This window comes from Hyaena hyaena, unplaced genomic scaffold (assembly GCF_003009895.1).
Source record: "Hyaena hyaena isolate Hyena2069 unplaced genomic scaffold, ASM300989v1 scaffold_158, whole genome shotgun sequence".
In the NCBI taxonomy this organism is placed as follows: domain Eukaryota; kingdom Metazoa; phylum Chordata; class Mammalia; order Carnivora; family Hyaenidae; genus Hyaena; species Hyaena hyaena.
Genome location: NW_024080790.1, coordinates 2,162,352 through 2,182,459, shown reverse-complemented (window position 1 = coordinate 2,182,459; position 20,108 = coordinate 2,162,352). Strand labels below are relative to the sequence as shown.

Here is a 20,108-nt window from a genome sequence, read left to right as displayed (position 1 = left end):
CTATTAAGATGACCATATTTTTTCTTTGACCTACTAACACAGTGAAATGCATTTAAAAGATTTTTTAATATTGGATCAGTCTTGCATTTCTTGTAACACTTGGTTGTCATATATTATTATCTTAATGTAGAATTGAACTTTGGTTTTGCATTTTATTTAGAAATTTAACATCAGTGTTCATAATTGTGATTGGGCTGCTATTGTCCTTTTATAACTACTTTTACTTACAGTCTTTTTTATACTTTTTTTTTTTTTACATGTAGATCACTACTTCTAGAAATTCATCTGGTGTAAGGTATAAGGCCAAGATCCATCCTTTTTCTCCAAGTGCTTAGCCAGTTTTTCCAACATCATTTGCTGAATAATCATTTACTACCAATTTGAAAAATTAAATTCTTTCATAGACTCGGATCCACTGTTGTGTTTTCTATTCTGATACACTGCATTTCTGTCTGTTCCTAGCTAAGGCCACACTAATTTTATTGGTTTTACCATCAGAAAGACCAGTCCTTCTTCACTTCTAATCATGAATGAAATTCTCCCTGGTCTTTAGTAGTTTGTTTTTTTTTGTTTGTTTGTTTGTTTGCCTGGTTTACCATGGGAATTTAAATAATTTGTTTAATGTACCAAAATATTCTTGGGAATTTCACTTGAATTGTACGGAAAGTACAGAACCACCTTAGCACAATGGCATTACAATTTTATTGTGTATATTTTCTTATTTAAAGATATATCCCTTCACTTATGTCTGTCACTAAGGTTTTATTGTTTTCTTCAAATTGGTCTCATAATGTTTATTAATTAGTTTCCTAGGCATTTTAAAGTTTTCCTTCCATTGTGAATGAGTTTCTTTTTTGTTTGTTTTATTTTCTAAGTTACTGGATTATATAATTTCTACTTTTAAAATTTATTAATTTTTGTTGGTTAACTAGTATGTGATTAAATTTTATTTATCATCCATGGATATTAGACCATATGGATACTTGATAGATAAAAATTTTTATATAAGAAATATATTGATTACATTTGTCAAATATCTTTTTTTAAACTTTCCACCAGCACTGCTTTACTTGAATCTCCAACACATTGCTTTATATATATATATTTTTAATGTTTTATTTATTTCTAGGAGAGAGAGAGAGAGAGAGAGAGAGAAACAGCGTGAGCAGGGGAGGGTCCGAGAGAGAGGGAGCCACAGACTGAAACAGGCTCCAGGCTCTGAGCTGGCAGTCAGCACAGAGCCCGACGCGGGGCTCGAACCCACGAACCGCGAGATCATGACCCAAGCGAAAGTCGGACGCTTAACCGACTAAGCCACCCAGGCGCCCCCAACACATTGCTTTATAATTTATGCCATATTGTTTAGTTCGCATGGGTTTTCGTTATGGACTATATTTCTAATCAACATAGAATACGTTTCTGTCACCTTCCATGCTTTTTAAGTCCTTTGTCAAAAAAAATTTGATAAGCTTAGATTTTAAAAAACATTTTTCTGCTATATCTTTGTCCATCCATTTATCTTTTACCTTTCTTTGATATTTTAATTTTCCGCCAGTAATTTGAAAAAGTATAATTTAGTTTTTATTCTAGTAACAGTTCCCAATAAATTTTGCTTGTCTTTATAATGGCAAGAATTAAGTAATATTTATTCTCCTCACTGAATTTCTTTTTTAAGTTTATTTATTAATTTTGAGACACAGAGAGAGAGAGAGAGAGAGCACGCATGCACGCAAGCAGGGAAGGGGCAGAGAGAAAGGGAGAGAGAAAATCCTAAGCAGGCTCAGTGCTGTCAGCATGGAACCCAACATGGGGCTCGATCCCAGGAACCATGAAATCATGACCTGAGCCAAAACCAAGAGTCAGAGGATTAACCAACTGAGCCACGGAGGCGCCCTTCCTTGCTGAATTTCTTAAGAATTATTTGCATTATGTCTCATAAATACATACGCATACACACATACACATACATAATTCCTTTCCAGTACTTGAAATTTTTATCTGATTTATCTTTTAATTTCTTAGTTGGCTGAATCTTTTTTCAGACAAAATTTTCCTGAAAGGTATGTGAATATTAAGCTTTCCAAGCCGAACTTAGGTTCTTATACTCTGACTGTCTTTTCCCCTAAATTTACTGACAATAACCCCTATGCCAATTTGAATATTTTCTATTCTACATTACATACAGAAAAAAGCCAATTTAGTACATTTCTCTTTTGTGCGTAGCCTGTTTTCTGCTTCTGGATGGATGCTTGTAAAAAAAAAAATACTTCCTCATCTTTGGAATGAAAAAAAGTCAGGAAAAGATATCTAGGTGTATGTTCTTTCATTAATTTTGGATAATACTTTGTATAGGATTTGAGCCTTTCCATCTGATAACAAATATCTCCAGCTTAAGAAATATTTTTCTGTAATTTTTTATTATTACTTTTCTTTTGTCCTTTGGATTCTTAAATCTATTCTCAACTTTTTTTGTATTCTAAGTATAATTTTTTAATCTTTATCATTTTACTTTGAGTTCTTAGAGAATTTTTCATGTTGTCCCGTAATTCACCAATTTTTAATTGTTTTGTTTGTATTCAACTTCCTGTTTGCAGCTTCCATTGAAAATTTTTTTATTGTGGTAAAATATATGTGTCATAAAGTCTACCATTTTAACCATCTTTATGCATACAATTCACTGGCTTTACATTGTGCAAACATCACACTACTTTCCATCTCCAAAACTCTTCATTATCTCAAACTGAAACTGCCCCAAGCTCTAATCTCTGTTCTACTTTCTGTCTCTATGGATTTGTTTACTTTAGGTACCTCGTGTAAGTGGATTTATATATTTGTTCATTTGTTTCTGGCTTATTTCACTTAACATGTTTTCTTTCTTTCTTTCTTTCTTTCTTTCTTTCTTTCTTTCTTTCTTTTACAAATAGTTTATTGTCAGGTTGGTTTTCATATAACACACTTAACATGTTTTCAAGTTTCATCTCTGTTGTAGTATATTTCAGAATTTCATTCCTTTTTAAGGCAGAATAATATTCCATTGTATGTTCCATATTTTGTTTATCCATTCATCTGTCAGTGGACATTTGGGTTATTTCCATCTTTTGGCTGTTGTGAATAATGCCGCTATGAACTTTGTCATGTAAATGTCTGTTGAAGTCTCTGCTTTCAGTTCTTTTGGGCACATACTTAGAGGTGGAATTGCTAGATCATATGATAACTGTATGCTTAAGTGTTTGAGGAACCACCAGACTGTTTTCCACAGTGGCTGCACCATTTTACATTGCTCTCGGTAATGCACAGGATTCCAAGTTCTCCACATGCTTGCTGACACTTGTTATTCTCTGGTTTTTGTTTTTGTTTTTTAAAAAACAGTCATTCTAATGGATGTGAAATGGTATCTCATTATGGTTTCAATTTATATTTCCCTAATGTTTAGTGATATCGAGCATCTTTTCATATGCTCATTGGCACATTTGTATATCTTCTTTGGAGAAATGTCTATAGAAGTCTTCTGCTTATATTTTAATTGAATTTTTTTTATTGTTGTTGTTAAGTTCTAAAAGTTCTTTATATATTCTGGATATTAATCCCTTGGTAGATATATGATATGCAAATATTTTTCTCCCATACTGTGGGTTACCATTTCACTCTGTTAATGGTGCCCTTTGATGCACAAAAGTTTTAATTTGGATGAGTCCAGTTTCTCTAGTTTGTTATTTGTTGCCCGTGCTTTTGGTGTTCCTGAGAAATTGCCAAATCCAACATCATGAAGTCTTTTCCCTACGATTTTTCTAAGGGTTTTCTAGTTTCCGCTCTTACATCTAGGTCCCTGATCCACTTGGAATTAATTTTTGTATATGATTTTAAATGGTGTCCAACTTCATTTTATTGCAAATGGACATCTAGTTTTCCCAGACCATCTGTTGAAAAGATTGTCTTATCCCCATTGAATGGTTAGCACCCTTCTTGAAAGTTGCTTGACTATATATGCAAAGTTTTCTTTCTGAGCCCTCTATACCTCTTTATCCCTATACCACACTGTTTTGATTACTGTGGCTTTGTAGTAAGTTTGAAATCAGAAAGTGTGAGTCTGCCAACTTTTCTCCTTTTGCAAAAGTGTTTTGGCTATTTGGGGTCCCTTGAGATTCCATATAAATATTAGGATAAGTTTTTCTGTTTCTGAAGAAAGATGTCATTGGAATTTTGATAGGGATTGAATTGAATCTGTGTATGACTTTGAGTGGTATTATCACCTTAACAATTTTAAGTCTTTTGAACCATGAGCACAGGCTATTTATTTATTTATGCTTTCTTTAATTTCTTTCATCTTTCATTTATTGTTTTCAATACCATTGCATTTTTTACCTGACAGATAATCTCTTTCAACCCTATGAATATTCTTCTGAACCTAAATTTTTCCCTTTGTGTATTTGTGTGGTACCCTGCTATTGTGTTGGAGATGGAATATCTTCATCATGAACATGAATTAGAATTGCTTTATGTGCTCCCCTGTTTTTTAAATGAATTTCCTTCAAAGGGAAGTTTTCTTAAATTCTTCAAATTGGTCCTCTTCTTCCTAACTTCTGAGACTTTCCTTAGCATAGTGACTCAAAAGAGGAGCAACTGGGTTTTTCAGTACTGGAGTTGGGGGTGAGTTCTGTCAGGGATCATGAAAAATCTTTGTGGAAAAGCTGAAGATTCCAGGCGAAAGACAATGGGCTAATTTAGGTGTAGTATAATCTTTGCTTAGAAATAGCAGAGACTTAGTAGTGTGTCCAAGGTAAGGAGGAAGCTGGAGCCAAAAGAAGAATGTCAGGTGTAGTTGTTGGATCGCTGTGTTAAGAAATGAATCCACCACCAGCCACGCGCTCATTCTCTGTGTAGAATTCCAGGCTGCTAGGCCCTTTGTCAGCCTGATCTCAGCAACTCTACTTCTTGCAGGAATTATCCCAGGTACCTGGCATGTGTACGGCACTCTTACCTATTTTCCACCATGGAAAAACACCTCCCTATATTATACTAGTTCCGCTGTTTTTATAGCATTTGGGAGGAAAAAAGGGGGAAGTTAAGATGTGTAGACCCAGATCACGGTTTTCACCTGGAAATCTCACCTTACTTCTAAACTTTGCAAGATTAAAAAACAAAGCATAACCAAACAACCATAGGCCAAAGAATTATTACATCTTATCCAACTCTCGCAATGGCCTCATATCACTACTCAGGAAAATTTTTCTCAGAGAGATTGAATTATTTGCCCAAGTTCATACAAGTAGCCAGTGGTGGTAGATTTTTTTTAACCAACAAAATTAAAAATTTTTGATCTAGTGATTTTTTTCCTACTACACTATTACATAATCCACCCAATTTACTGTGTCTGGATACATGCTGCTATCTTTGGTTTCTTGTCTGTGGAACACTTAAACAGAACCAACCACTATGTATATGTACACATACTTTGGTGTCTATATACAAACCTTTGTTAATGACCTACAATGTACCAATAACCTAGAATACTTTTCTCAACTATATTAAGAGAAAATTGATAATACCTACCTTGTTAGGTTATTATGAGAATCATTTATTATACGTATTGTGTAGATGAGGATACTAAGTCAATGAAGGCACAAGGCTACTCTGCTGTAAAAGTTTAGGGACTTGGATTTGAGCCAGTCATGATGTCCCCAGTGTCCACACTCTTAATCATTATACTATAGAGTTTCCCACAATTTTACAATTATATACAGTTTTAAGTAAAAAACAAATCCTAGCGTAGACAATTCACCACCCCAAACCCTCAGACTTCTTCCAGAAAACACATCTCTGAAAATATATGCCCTCTACACATTTTATCTTCAGGATTTTGTAACAACTTGAGCTTGGAAATACTCTTCACAAAGAGGTAAAGAGGTAGCATCAGCATTTCACAGATAGGGTTGAGAGGTTAAGTATTTTGCCTATTGCTTAAGGAGTCGGATTGAAAGCCAAGGACTCTTGGCTCAAACTGCTGAGTGGAAACCAAGAGACCACACTTCTCCGTCCCTCTCAGTCATCCTTTGGTTTGGTTGAGAGTGTGGTTTTGCCATTAGTGTCACAGGGGAAAATGACATATTCCGAACACATTGCTTGATTCCTGGAGCAGAATGATTACAGGCTGTCATTACCAAGAGGCATAGTTCTAAAAGCCTTTTCTAAATTTAAAAATAACACGAGAGAAAAAGAATCTCCAGATACTTTGCGCTTGAAAGAACCTGGATTTGTTCCATTTTTAGGTACACTTTATTTAGGTACCAGAAGATTGGATGAGAAAATTAAGAGGAATAGGAGGCATGCATTTATTATTCTCTTGTCCTGTTGACTGAGAGAGAATATCCCAGGATCTGGGTCCATGGGAAAGTTCCTTACCTCTCTGTGCCTGTTTCTTCATCTATACAACGAATAGAATGATAGACCCTAGCACATAGAACTGATGGAAGGATTAACAATGCCAGGCACACTGTAAGTGTTGTTACTTACTGTTGTGGTTGGGGTTTAGACAAACAGCTAAGGAATCACCCCAAATCCTCCTGGACCCACCCTACTCAAATCATCATAGCACACCCAGCTACAATCCAGAGAGCGAGCTCCCAGTTCTCTGTGGCTCACATCCTTCTCTGAAGTTCCTAACATTTGGTCAATCTATCCCTATACAGAGGGATATAGGCTTCAGCATGAGGCCAGAGAAAAGTTTGGGTTTTTTTCCTTTGTATAATGTTTCTAGCGAGACTTCTTCCAGACAGGAGCACACAGGCAATGTCTCTAGAGGAAGTTTGTCTAAGGGCTCCTTATACTGCGTCTCAGTGATGGTAAAAAGAACCCACCTGAAGCAATCCAGCTATTCTTGGAGCAGCCTGATTTGTGAGAGTAGTGAGGTCCAGTACTGCTCATAATCTTCTTCTGGGGGTACCTCTGTTAGAAGAAGAAAGTAAAGTATACCCCTGGGGTCTTAGCATATAGTTTGAGTTGGCTCATCAAAAGCAAACTTTTTCTTCAGTATCCTTTCATCTTTAAAATGCATGTGCATTTGTATCCTATTTAATAATATACCAATGTTTGCTTTTATTTAAAAATCATGTTGAGGCCTTTCCCAAATTATAGAGTATAACTTATTCTCTGAAAAAAATACATATACATTGTGTGTGTGTGTGTGTGTGTGTGTGTGTGTGTGTGTGTGTGTACCCTGTGTCTTTGTGTACAGTACACTGTTCTAGCCCAAGTCTGGACACCCCACTTGCAGTAGAGACAATACAGACTTTGTACCCCGATCAGTCTGGGTTCCAGGCTGGCCTCCACCAGCATAGCACGTTATTGCACTTCTCTGAATCTGTTTTCTCAAATGGACGATGAAGATAATGGCGCCCACCTTATGGTGTTGCTGTGAGGCTTTTGTAAATTACTGTATGGAAAGTGCCTGGCAGAGATCCTGGCATGGCCCAGATGCTCAGGAAATGAGCATCCTTCCTCACCTACTCTCCCGTGTGTGTCAGGCACATATAAAGAATAAAATCCGACAGAGAAGCTTGCAGAAACATTCATTCTCGTCAGGATGAAGCCAGCAGGACAAACGACCGAAGTGGTCAGTGGAACCAGAGAACGGTAGGATGCTCAGATCTGAAGAAAGACAGCCAAAACCAACTGATTTTTGGTGGCCTGGCCATAGCAAAATACTATTGGTCGACATAGGCTAGCTCCACAGCACCGCTTGCCCATCACCTTATAGCCCCTTGGCCTCTAGGGCTAAGCCTAAGGTTTTGTGCCACCCTTGAGCAGCTCTGACTGCCTCCTTATGAACCTCAGGCTCAGCCATTGGTGCTCACCCTTCACAATTTCTTAAATTATTAAATATTTCAAATGTAGTAAAAGTACACCAAAAAAAGCAGACTCATTATCCACCGCCAAGCTTATGAAACAAAATGTTACAAGGATTGACACCTCTGTGTACACTTGCCTTTCTTTTTCCTCACCAGAGATCATCACCATCCTGAATTTGAGCTTATCATTTTAACGGATGCTGAATATTTTTGTATATCTGTGAGCAATACGTTATATTTTTCAGATGAAATTTTATTGTATATATTTTTCTTCAACATGCTTTTACACTTAACGTCATGTTTTTAAGGCTTTTTCTGTAAAGATACACCTACCTGTGGTTGGTTCATCTTAACTAATGTCTACTTTTCTCCTGCATCATACTATATGGTAATAATGTACCATCATGTGCTTATCTGTTCTCTTCTTCATGGACAGTTAGTTAATTTCTAACTTTTTGTTGTTGTAAACACACTTGCAGTCAACATTCTTATACCTGTCTTCTGGGGAGTGAAAAGCAAGACTTTCTCTCTGATATACAACAAGGGATTGAATTGCTGGATCTTGTGATATGTGACTGTATAACTTCACTAGGCATGTTTTAATTGTTCTCCAAAAGGGCTGTACCAATTTTCATTCCCATTAGTGATTTATAAGAGTTCTCATTGCCTCTCAACATCTTATATGACCCTCCAAGTCTTCCGTTCAAACAGATTGTGCCCACCTATGACTTGTGGGTGGGGTTATCCGGTATGAACATAGTACATACCTCCCACCCCAACCCAACATTGCTCCAAAGTGTGACAGGGAAGTCCTATCTTTGGAAGAACTGTAACTTCCACCAGGCTATACTTAAAGAAATGTGGTCTGACCAAAACAGAAGATGCTTGCCTATCATCCCCCCTGGGGTACTTTCAGCTTCCACCCAAGAGGATGATTCTGGGCTCCACAGTCTCTGTTGCACAGGACTTGGCAGAGTGTCATTCTGTCTTATGCCCCTGCAAACACTTATTGTGGTCAGTGGTATTGGGCTTAAGTACATCAACCTGACCATTTTAGATTCTACCAGCACCCAGAGAGACCTACTCCCTATTGAACTAAGAGGAGCATGGAACAGAAGGGTCTCATAAGAGAAAGCAATATATTTTGGAAACCCTGAATACAGAACCACTCCCATCTCCTTCAGAATTTGGCTCAATAGGGGAAAAGGGTTAGTGACGGGAAAGTTACAGAGATTCACTTTGAAAGTGAAGTGGTACCATAGGAAACCGCATGGTGAAAACCACGGGATGAGTGAGTAAACAACCAAAGCAGAATTGTGTAAAGAGGAGTTTGTTTGGACAAATTCATCATGTTGCCCTGTGATTAAACCATCACTCCTATCCTTTATCCAGCTTAGCCTTCAACTTTTGGAAATTCCCTGATGGGCTCCTCTTAGTAAACTTCAGTTATGGGTCTGCACCTGACCCTGTGCCACCCTGTGAACTACTCCTATCTGCCAAATGTAGCCTTTCCAGTTCCCGGCAGATGCTTACTCTTTGGGCTCTACATAAAATCAGATACGGCATTCTGAGCTCAAAGGGAGCCGCTAGATCTTATAATTCCACACCTTCGTTTTTACATTTGAGAAACCTAAAGTTGACATCCCTAGGAAGTGGCAGAATTAAGATTTAATCTCAAGTATATCTTCTTCCACAGGCCATGCTCCCTTGATTAGCACCACCGTCTTGGGAAGAATGCGATTAGTTACCTTGTAAAACAGTGTAATGGGGGGAGTCTGAGGGGAGTTCTGGGCCACTCCAATCTTCAGAGTTCTAGAAGAGAAGGAACCCCTACGCTGAAATGAGAAAGAACAACTGATGAAGGAGATAGAGAGTGCACCCCATAATGGAAATTAAGGAAAGCATTTTAACTTGAAGGAGAGGCTGGCTGTGTCTGATGCTATAAGAGGTTGAGAAACATGAAGCCAGAGAGGTGACTGTTGGGTTGGCAACATGGAGATGGTTGGGGACCAACAGAAACTGGAGACAAAAATCAGAGCAGAATGGGTTAGAAGGGAAGGCTTTCCACTTTAAAATGGCGGGTAAAGACATTTTTACCCTTACTGTCACAAAAAGCACCCCAGAGGGGCGCCTGGGTGGCTCAGTCGGTTGAGCGTCCGACTTTCGCTCAGGTCACGATCTCGCGGTTCGTGGGTTCGAGCCCCGCGTCGGGCTCTGTGCTGACTGCCGGCTCGGAGCCTGGAGCCTGTTTCGGAGTCTGTGTCTCCCTCTCTCTCTGGCCCTCTCCTGCTCACGCTGTCTCTGTCTCTCTCTCTCTCTCTCCTAGAAATAAATAAAACATAAATTAAAAAAAAAAAAAAAAAAAGCACCCCCGAACCAGGAGAATGTGAAACAGAACCATAAAGCCCATCTTTGAGGACACTAAGAAATATGTAAGCCATAAGACCACTATACATATCAGGACAGAAGGAGGACAGAGAAGTGACAAATGATGTAAGCTGTGTGGAGAAAAGTCAAATATAATCCTGTGGAATGAGATGCTGAAGAGAAACAAGTCTGTAGCCTAGAAGAACCCTAGAAAGATCAAAACCTGGAACTGTCAGATGCTGCAGAAAGCAAGGAAGGGCTAACAGGGTGAAAACTGGAATATTGTTCAAGAGTTTATCTTGGGAGCTGTTCAACCTTCAGAGCCACCACCTTCACTACTTCTGAAAAGCACCTCTTCTCTAACTACACCAGAGAAGAGAAGTATATTCTCTGGCAAGATTAGACAAGGATGATTTCACCATCAGACATCAGGCCAAGGGAAGTTATGAAGACATCTGCATAGCAAATGTGACTGCTTCCAGCCCTCCCCCTTTTCAATTCCAGACTAACAACTAAGGAAAGAGTTTGGAAACTACTTTTCTGTAGAAATATATATCCCGGGACAGGGGGAAGGGGGCGGGATGCACATACACTGATGTTTGAGGGTCCCCAACAAAAGAGCCTGTTGAGAAAAGCTGGCCATCCACCAGTTGGCATGCCCCACCATTCATGCAGAGCTTTCAGCAAGTTTTTCTGTCTCGCTCATGTGCCATGAACAGACAGCCAGAGATCACTCTATATTTGAAGAAAGTCTCCACCAGGAAAGATAGGGGAGTGGGGAAGCAAGTACCATTTCAAGAAGTTGTGCTATGAAGAGAAATGCAAACAAATTGGTCAATAGCTAGAGGGAGATGTGGGCTCAGAGATGACTTATTTATTTTTTTAAGATGAGAGATACTAGAGTATATTTATATGCTTGTAATCAGCCTCTAGAATTTTTCTTCCTGACTTGAAACAAATGTGTAGTCACAAACGTTTAGAAACAGCCTTCACAGTATCTCCGCTTCTGGTTAGGATGTAGAGGAATGTGAAGAACCTTCATTTCCATGGTCAACCAGAAAAGTCCTAACGAAATAAAATTCATATGTTTCTATGGGGCTAGCAGACACACAGGAAGCACTGGTGAACAAGCCCTGTATAGTTGAGCAGAAATCTTCAGAAGCTTCCATACTTGGTGATGGATGTGGTCTGGGTAGGAGCAATTGAAAAAATAGGTTAGCCATAGACAGAGACTTTTCAGAGAGGAGGAAAAGTCAACTGAACCTTAATCAGCAATGTGTGCCAGAGGAATGGATTATCTGAAGAAGTCCCAAATGAACAAAAAAAATCTGACTGACAGTTCTTCAGCTCACCAGCACCTCTACATTTTTTCCAAGAAAGTAGCAGTAGAACTGCTTTTTACCTTTTTGCTGAAAGGTAAAGAGAAATTGCATGATCCTTTGTGATGCTTAGATTCTGGAGTTCTATCAAGCTTGAATCCAAAAGTCAAACAAGAATAACTGAAGCTGCACCCAGCTCACTCCCAACTCAAATGCTGAAAAGACCACAAAGACAGGGCAGGGCAGAAATCTGAGAATTAGGCTAATAACAGGGAACATACTCTAATTAAAGCTGTGACCCAGCCCAAGCTCAACCTAACTCAAGGAGGAATCTAAATAATCAGCTCTCCCAGCCCCCACCACCATAGCTCACAAAGATAGAAGGCTCTGCAGTGAGTGAACAAAACAAATCAGTGTTGTACCTAAGTTTCCACTGTTTTTTGTTTTTGTTTTTTTTTAATTCACAGTGTTTAAAACACAAATTAAAAGATTATGAGGCATGGGAAAAGAGCAGGAAAATGTGACCCATAATCAAGGAAAAACACAGTAATAGAAGCAAACCACAGGTCATTCAATGGTTGGAATTACCAGACAGGGATTTAAAGCAACTATTATAAACATGTTAAAGAATTTACAGGAAAAGGTGAATATAATGGAGACACAGGATATCAGAAAGAAAAAAAAAAAAGAAGTTCTGAAGAACCAAGTGAAAACTATGGAGTTGAAAAATACAATGTCTGCAGAAAACGGATTGATGAACTTAAAAACAAGTTAATACAAATTATCTAAACTGAAAGAGACACAGGGCACCTTGATGGCAGTCAGTTAAACATCTGACTCTTGATCTCAGTTCAGGTCATGATCTCACAATTTGTGAGTTCTAGCCCCACATCGGGCTCTGTGCTGATGGTGGGGAGCCTGCTTGGGATTCTGTCTCTTTCTCTCTGCTCTTTCCCCACTTGTGCTCTCTCTCTCTCTGTCTCTCTGTCGCTGTCTCTCTCTCAAAGTAAATAAATAAACTTAAAATTTTTTAACTGAGACAGAAAAATGATGAGGAGGCAGAGGGGGGAGATGGACCAGCTTCTCTGATTTGTGGGATAATATCAAGTGGTCTAATATATGTATAATTGGAGTACTGAACATGGTATTCTGCACAAAGATCCAAAAACCTCAAAGAATCCCAAGCAGGACAAATATATATAAGTATATAAATAAATAACCATCATCTAAGTACAAAATAGTTGAATTTCTGAAAACCAGAATAAAGAGGTAATCTTAAAACTTAGGGAGAAGGGAAAAGACATATTACAAAGAGAGGAGCAACAATGAAAATCACTTACTTTTCTCAGAAAAAAAAACAAAGACAGGCAACCCAGAGGACAACAAATTGATGTCCTTAAAAAGATGAAAGGAAATAAAGACAACAACCTAGAATTCTATATCCAGTGAAAATAACCTTAAAATTACAGGCAAAAATTAAGACATTAAAAAAAACTGAAAAAGTTATCATCATCAGCAAACCTGCACCAAAACAATAACAACAACAGACTGCTAAAGGAATTCTTCAGGCTAAAGGAAAATGATGCCAGATGTAAACTAGATCTACCAAAAAAAAAAAAAAAAAAGAAGGAGGAATAACAGAAATGATAAATATTTTCTTAATTTCATAAAATGATGATTGTTTAAGATAGATATAATAACTGTATTTTTGAGTTTATTACATATAAAAAGTAGAATATATGACAATAGTAACATAAGGGGTGAGAGGTGATATATGGAGAATATTAAAGAGTTCTTTCACTAAATGAGAAGTGGCATAATATTAAGTTATGGTAGCCTGTTATATAAAATAAAGATGAAAATTGAAATCCATAGGGCAACTACTATAGAGAAGATGTTACTACAGATCCTACAGATGTTAAAAGGTAATGAAGGAATATTATGACAACTTTATAGAAAGAAATCCAGCAATTATAAAGGAAATGAATAAATATCTGTACATATGACTTATAAATTATAGCTCACTAAAAAATATATACAGAGAGAGGAAAAGATCTTTGGTTCAGCATGCATCATGAAATTATTAATCACGTTCGCCTCTCCTTAGGTAAAAGTCCCAAAGAGACTATGATTTATATACATTGTAAACAAATGAGTAGGGTTGACTGTTGAACATTATGACTCCAAAAGTAGCAAGAAAATGTCTTTAATTAATCTATGATCTTTTGTTCTGTTCACTCCATATTTTTGGTACTCAGCAACTAGAGCCATAAGGCCATCTGGAAATGTTGTAAATGCAGCATTAGTGGTAATAAATAGTGATGTGTGTTTACAATATAAGTTGAAGCTCCAAAGCCAATAACTGCCGGACATTTGAGAGAAGTCCAATTCCACAGAAGCTCTTTTACTAAGAAGCAAGAAGTCGACAATGCAGAGCTGATGTTGGATTATTTTGGGGTGGCAGTGGAGATTGTTTTATAGACTGAAAATGTGGTAGACATTGCATAAGCCCAAGGAGGATTTTGCAGTAGGAACATCACTAGGATACTTAAGAGGAAAGCTTGTTGAATGAAATGCTTCTTGACTTGCATATGTGTGTTCATCCTTAATGTTTTCATCAGCAAATATTATCGAAATGTCACATCACAACCAGAATCTCAGAAAGTAATCTTCATCAAGTATGGGAAAATTCCCTTTTCCCAGGGCAACAGAAAGTCCAGCAGACACCGTGACTGATCCTCCCTCCCACTACCACCAACCAGGGCCGCGATGGGCACGTGGTGCATGCTCAACAAATACTTGGGGAAATGAATGCATGGATGCATGGATGCATCCAAGCTGAAATCATTCATTTCACAACAGATCATCTACTCTGTGCCCATCATTAAGTGTTACAGGGATGGTACAAGAAACACAAGACATGTGGCCTGAAACCACTTCACTTATATGTGGGAACATTGGCAGACATGAAACTGCTAAGGAAAACAGGAATAGCAGCCTCTCTGTAGAATTCCCCGCCTCTCTCATTTCCCAGGAAGATAACATTTCATTTGGTAATAACCAAATCCTCAGAGAGGTTCTTATCACCCCCTTTCAAAGATCTTTCTCCCAGTTTGCTTCTGTTTCTAAGAGAGCATTAAAAAAATAGGCCCTTATTAATAGTTCTATTGTCCCACAGTTAAAACCAACCCACATTTCCCACGAAACCATCTGTTTTGTTTTCTTAGATGTTGTAGGTGCTTAGAGAATGGGCAGGGCGTAGGGAGGTGGGGCCGTAAGTCATTCGATCTTCTCATAAGGAAGGGTATTTTATGGAGAGGTTGTGATCACTGCTCAGGACTAGTGAGTTCCTATCTTGCCAGACACCAAGTGTCAAGGAGAAGGACATTTTCCAAAACAGCCTTTGCTTGTTCTGGTACCAAAAAAAATAGAAAGCTCAAGAAAATACTTGTAAAGTAAAGGAAATAGGCTTAGAGAAAACACCCCAGTTCCCAGACTTTATTTGGCAAAGAAAAAATACAAGGATGCCAAGGAACCTTTTCCACACCCCCAGTATGCCTTTTTTAACCCTCTTTTTTTAAGTTTCAGTCTTAACGCAATATTCCAATTTTAGTGTTGTCAAAATGTCCCAAACTTCGCCAAGATAAGACCACATTTGCTTTTCTTTTTCACATTTGCTTTTAATGCCCAGTCTCTTCTCACCTACTTATCAGAAATTAACCCCTCCTCCTTAGTGCCCCAACTATTCTGAGGGGCTCCATGTGCCACCTCTGTGTGCTCAGGAACAAACTGCCATTTCCTATCCCAACCTCACCTTCATATCCCAGCCTCACCCTCTCACCACATTGCCACCGTCATTACCCTCACAGAACTGCTGACTGGCAGGGCAATACTGCCTCCTGCCGGCTGACTGATAATGCCACCCTATCCCCTCCCAATGGCGGCAGTGATGGGGGACACTGCTTTCATCTTTATCTGCCCTTCTAATGCACAGATATTTTGCCCTTTCCTATCACCAAACAACAGCGTTGAATTAAAGTCTAGAACTGGTCAGGGCAGACAGTAGCTAAACAAATCATGACACAATCAAATGTTACTGGTTATAAAATGTCCTAAGTGCTAGGAAATAAAAATTGTTGGGTGCCATGAGAAAGTCTAAATCTGAAGAGGGGAAGTCAAGTAAAATTACTTTGAGCAACTAACATTTAGGTTGGGGCTGAAGGCTGGGTAAGAATTAGCCCAGTGAAGAGCTAGGCAAATGGTATCTCCAGTCCACAGGCAGCAGTGATTGCAGGTGTCAAGGGCCTGTTGAAGAAAGCTACTTGGGAAGACCTGGGTGGGGGGCACGGGGCTCAAGTGAGGAGACTGGGGGCGAAGTCATACAGATAAGGCTGGACAGGGATGCAGAGGAGCCATCCATCTAGATCTTGGAAAACCATGGCAAGGATTTCAGATTTTATATTAAGTGTAATCAAATGCTGTTGAAGGATTTTGAGCAGGGGAGTGAATGGCATGTTTTGATCTGTATTTTAATAATGACTATTACGACAGCCGTGTAGAGAATGAATGGAGGAAGGGCAGGAGGGCAGTCAAAAGATAGCAAGTGTCTTAATGGTCTAGGCGAGAGATGCTGATGGCTCAGACCATGGCACTGGCAGAAGAGATAGAAAAGTAGAGAAGAGTCTAGAGTAGCACTGATGGACTTGATGACAGTTTATGTAGGGGAGAGGAAGGAGAAAGGAGAGTGAATGTGGAGAGTCCAGGAAGGCTTCTGGTTTCTGATGGGCAGCTGGGCATGTGGTCTGATATCTGGGCACTGATAAGAAAAGTAGACAGGGGGACCTGGGTGACTCAGCTGGTTAAGCATCTGACTCTTGATTTCAGCTCAGGTCATGATCTCACGGTGGTGAGATGGAGTCCTACCTTGGGCTCCCCACTGACAACTCGGACCCTGCCTCACTTGGGATTCCCTCTCTCCCTCTGCCTCTCTCTCCTGCTCACACTCTCTCTGTCTACAAAAAAAAAGAAGAAGAAGAAAGAAGGGAGGGAGGGAGTGAGGAAGGAAGGAAGGAAGGAAGGAAGGAAGGAAGGAAGGAAGGAAGGAAGGAAGGAAGGAATTACACTTTCTTGCCCTTTGAGCATGGTATAGAGCTATTTAAAAGACAAGAACATGGATATAAACATCTTAAATACCAGAGAGAATGGTCCACAAAGATTCATTCTGGTCCCCATACCATCCACATTTCCCACCACCAGTGCCATAACCACTTCCACTTTCTACCCACCTTGAGCAACCAGAGTAAGAAAACACAGGCACCAGCCCACAGAAAACACTCTTGGTTGTCCTGGAAAGCGTAGATTGCTTGGGCTTTTATTTTCAAAGCTGACTACACGGTTTCCTTTGGCACATCCGTGCGGGTGGCAGAGTTTGCTCCAGACGCCTGTCCCTCCCACCCGCGGTCCCTGCGGCTACGGGCTTTTGGTACTCCCCTCTTTCCAGCTCCCATGAGCCATTTGTATCTTGATATAAAGTTGCCTGAGTTGTCGTGTGTCCCCTCTGGAGCAGTTGCATTTTAGGATTCATTTCCAATGTAGAATGAAAACTTTTTCCTGTTAAGGGCAGAAAACTTTTATGAGCAGGTGGGTATTTCCTGCAAAAGGCTCCTTTCTCTCAATCCTTGAGATTTCAGTTACCCCGCACTATGGCTGACCCTGAAAGGATAACGTACTATAAAGACGTTCCCCCTGATAGGCTTTTGGGGGACCCTTGGGATAATACGGCAGCATCCACGGAGGTAAGAAAAAAGTTAATGCACATGCCTATCCACAGCAAAGCGTACTGTGCCTGAGAAGACTAACAGGTTGTATTTGGATTTCAGGGAGCAGATCCGTCAGGGCCTAGAAGAACTCCAGAAGGTCCTGCCGGGAGGAGACACTTACATGCATGAAGGATTTGAAAGGGTAATTTTAAAACAGTTTCAACTCTAAATATAAAATGTGACAGGGAAACATTAACATAAAGATGGCTGATGAGATAAGGCACATGTAACAGAACAGCACCCAGTGGCAAACAAAGTTTTCCCACAAGTTTGTACACTGATAACTCTATCCAAAAGAAGTGAGTGTCCTTGATCTTTCCCTGACCCAATACAGGGCCTGTATACCTAATGCATTGTATACCTAATGCTTGGCTGACACTATGACTCATGCCACACTCAAGTCCTCGGCATTCCCAAGGTAAACTTTTCTATACGGTGCATCCGTGGTTGAGACAGAATGCCAGTGACTTCAGTCTTAAGGAAAACAAGTCGGAATCTGTGACAAGTAAGACATGATCCATGTTCACAGGTGTATTAGTTAAATGTCAGGGTAACTTCAGATGAATGCCATCCATTGAGATTTGAGCGAAGCCTGGATGAATTACACAAAGAATCAAGACTGAGCCAGCCTATATATCCAGCACCAGAGCCCACTGCCCACTCTGGTGCTTGGAATAGCAAACAGAGGCTATATGTCTAATGTCTCTTCCATGTGTTTTTCAGGCCAGTGAGCAGATTTATTATGAAAACAGTCAAGGTGAGACAATAATATGAATTGTCAAACTTTTTTTCTGTGTTTGCTTCTGATAAATGTCTCAGTAACTTCACGTTACCAAAGACTTATATGATATTGCCCATAACCCTACACACATCATCACATAGAAGGAATGTATAGCAAGATGACCCGCACGGGGTCAAATTCTACTGTCTTGTTAATGCCAAAAAAAGTTACATAAAAATAATGAGGATCCCATTATGGGCCACGGTCTATAATGCTCATGAACAGCTTTGCATGTTGAATTCATTAAACTAATAAGTACTTGGATAGGTTAGTAAAGTCTTGGATTTTTATGTCAAATTTAATTTGTTTTGTCCATTCCCAAGCTCCAAGCCTCTTCATTACTGTGATTGGATATGATATTAAGATGAAGTTACCAGTGTGATTTAAAGTCTGCTTCATTTAAATGAGAAAAATGTGCACAATGTACTTAACAGACTACTTAACATATAGAAAAGAATACTTGTCATTATAATTTTAGCTGTTACTCTGATTACTGCAGTGTCCTTCATGGATAGTATTTCTTTATCTGAGACAAATCTTTTGAAGGAGGTTCAATATTACAGTGGGGACTTTTCTCCCAAGCCTGTTGAGGTGTCTACTTCCCATTTCCCTCTCAACTACAACAAACAGAACAGACCCAGTATCGACACATACGCTTGTTAGTATAAACCAATCATCAGCGATTTTACTAGAAGTCTAAAAATCACTGAAAGTATTCTAGTAAGTTTTGCCAACTGCTATGATAACTTCCATTCAGCTTGTAAATCATGATGGCTCTGACTCCTTGCCCACTTCTTCAAGGGGTGATATATAAGGTCAACCACAGCATGTGAGAAAGACTCCTGAACAGCTCAGGTTGTAGAGTTTCCTCCGAGCCCTTCACCTCAATCGCATGGACTGCTAGTAGAAAATAATAGAAATTTGATTCACCGACGCTACTCCCAGATATGAATCCAGGGACCATTTATTGAGATAAGACTGAGAAATTTACAAACAAAACCTACTTTCCCAAGAGTCTGTCCCCACATGAAGATGCATGCTTCTTCATGCTGGACTTGCTTCTAGTCCCAAAAGAAAAGTTACTGGTTCTCACAATACTGACCTGGGGTGATTGAGCTTATAAGAGATCAACCCCCAGGCTGAGAGGGGTTTCCCTGAGTGCGGCGGGATGGACTGAGTGGGTCTGTGTTGTGTTGAGCAGGATACAGGACGGCCAGCGTCATCATTGCTTTGACCGATGGGGAACTCCATGAAGATCTCTTTTTCTATTCAGAGAGGGAGGTAAGCAATGGCCTGGCCTATATCTACACAGACATGAAAACAGGGCTCCTTCCTCCTCAAATGGGCTGCCATCTTTCTACTCAGACAACATGATCAGTGTTCTTTGTAAAACCCCTGGATCAAATAGTGTCTCATTTGTAAAAAGATAATAATAATTCATTCTTTTAAAGTGAACTCTTGTGTCTTACGCCTGGTAAATATTTTTCCCCTTTCAAAATACTTGCCTATTACCCTGTGTTTGGAGTGACTTTATTGAAAGCACTTATTTACCTGGCAGTTTTGACCTAAAATATATCACTTTTAAAAAAACATTGGTACCATTTTCCCTCCATTTCTACTAAAAACAGGAGGGAAAAGAAGTACTTGACTTCTTTGTACTTGACAAGAGCCAATCTTGTCAGAACGTATTAATCATGGATAGTCTCACTCTGAGAATCAAAGTTAAATATTAATTGGTAACAAAGTAAATTGTAATTCCTCCTGCAGTATTTCTCCTTCCTTTATGTTCTCAAAAAGTACTCTTCAAAGCAAGTGAAAGATTCTCTCTAAATGAAGCCTTCAAGAGTTTCAGGAAACTTTTTTATATTTATGTATTTATTCAGGAATTAAAAAGTATAGCTTATATTTAGGAAATCTTTTCTTTTTAAGCCTTAGATTTGAGCTACATGTATAATTGGACCAAGAAACTAGTTGAGCA

At 39.1% G+C, this 20,108-nt stretch overlaps 1 protein-coding gene across 1 annotated transcript in view; it reads left to right on the top strand.

Moving 5' to 3' along the window:
- ANTXR1 (ANTXR cell adhesion molecule 1) overlaps positions 1-20,108 on the top strand; it is a 215,234-nt gene that overhangs the window by 36,183 nt on the left and 158,943 nt on the right. The window contains exons 4-6 of the mRNA XM_039239602.1: positions 17,410-17,491; positions 18,073-18,106; positions 19,332-19,411. Of these exons, the coding sequence (XP_039095533.1) occupies positions 17,410-17,491; positions 18,073-18,106; positions 19,332-19,411 (196 nt within the window). The remainder of the gene's footprint in view (positions 1-17,409; positions 17,492-18,072; positions 18,107-19,331; positions 19,412-20,108) is intronic.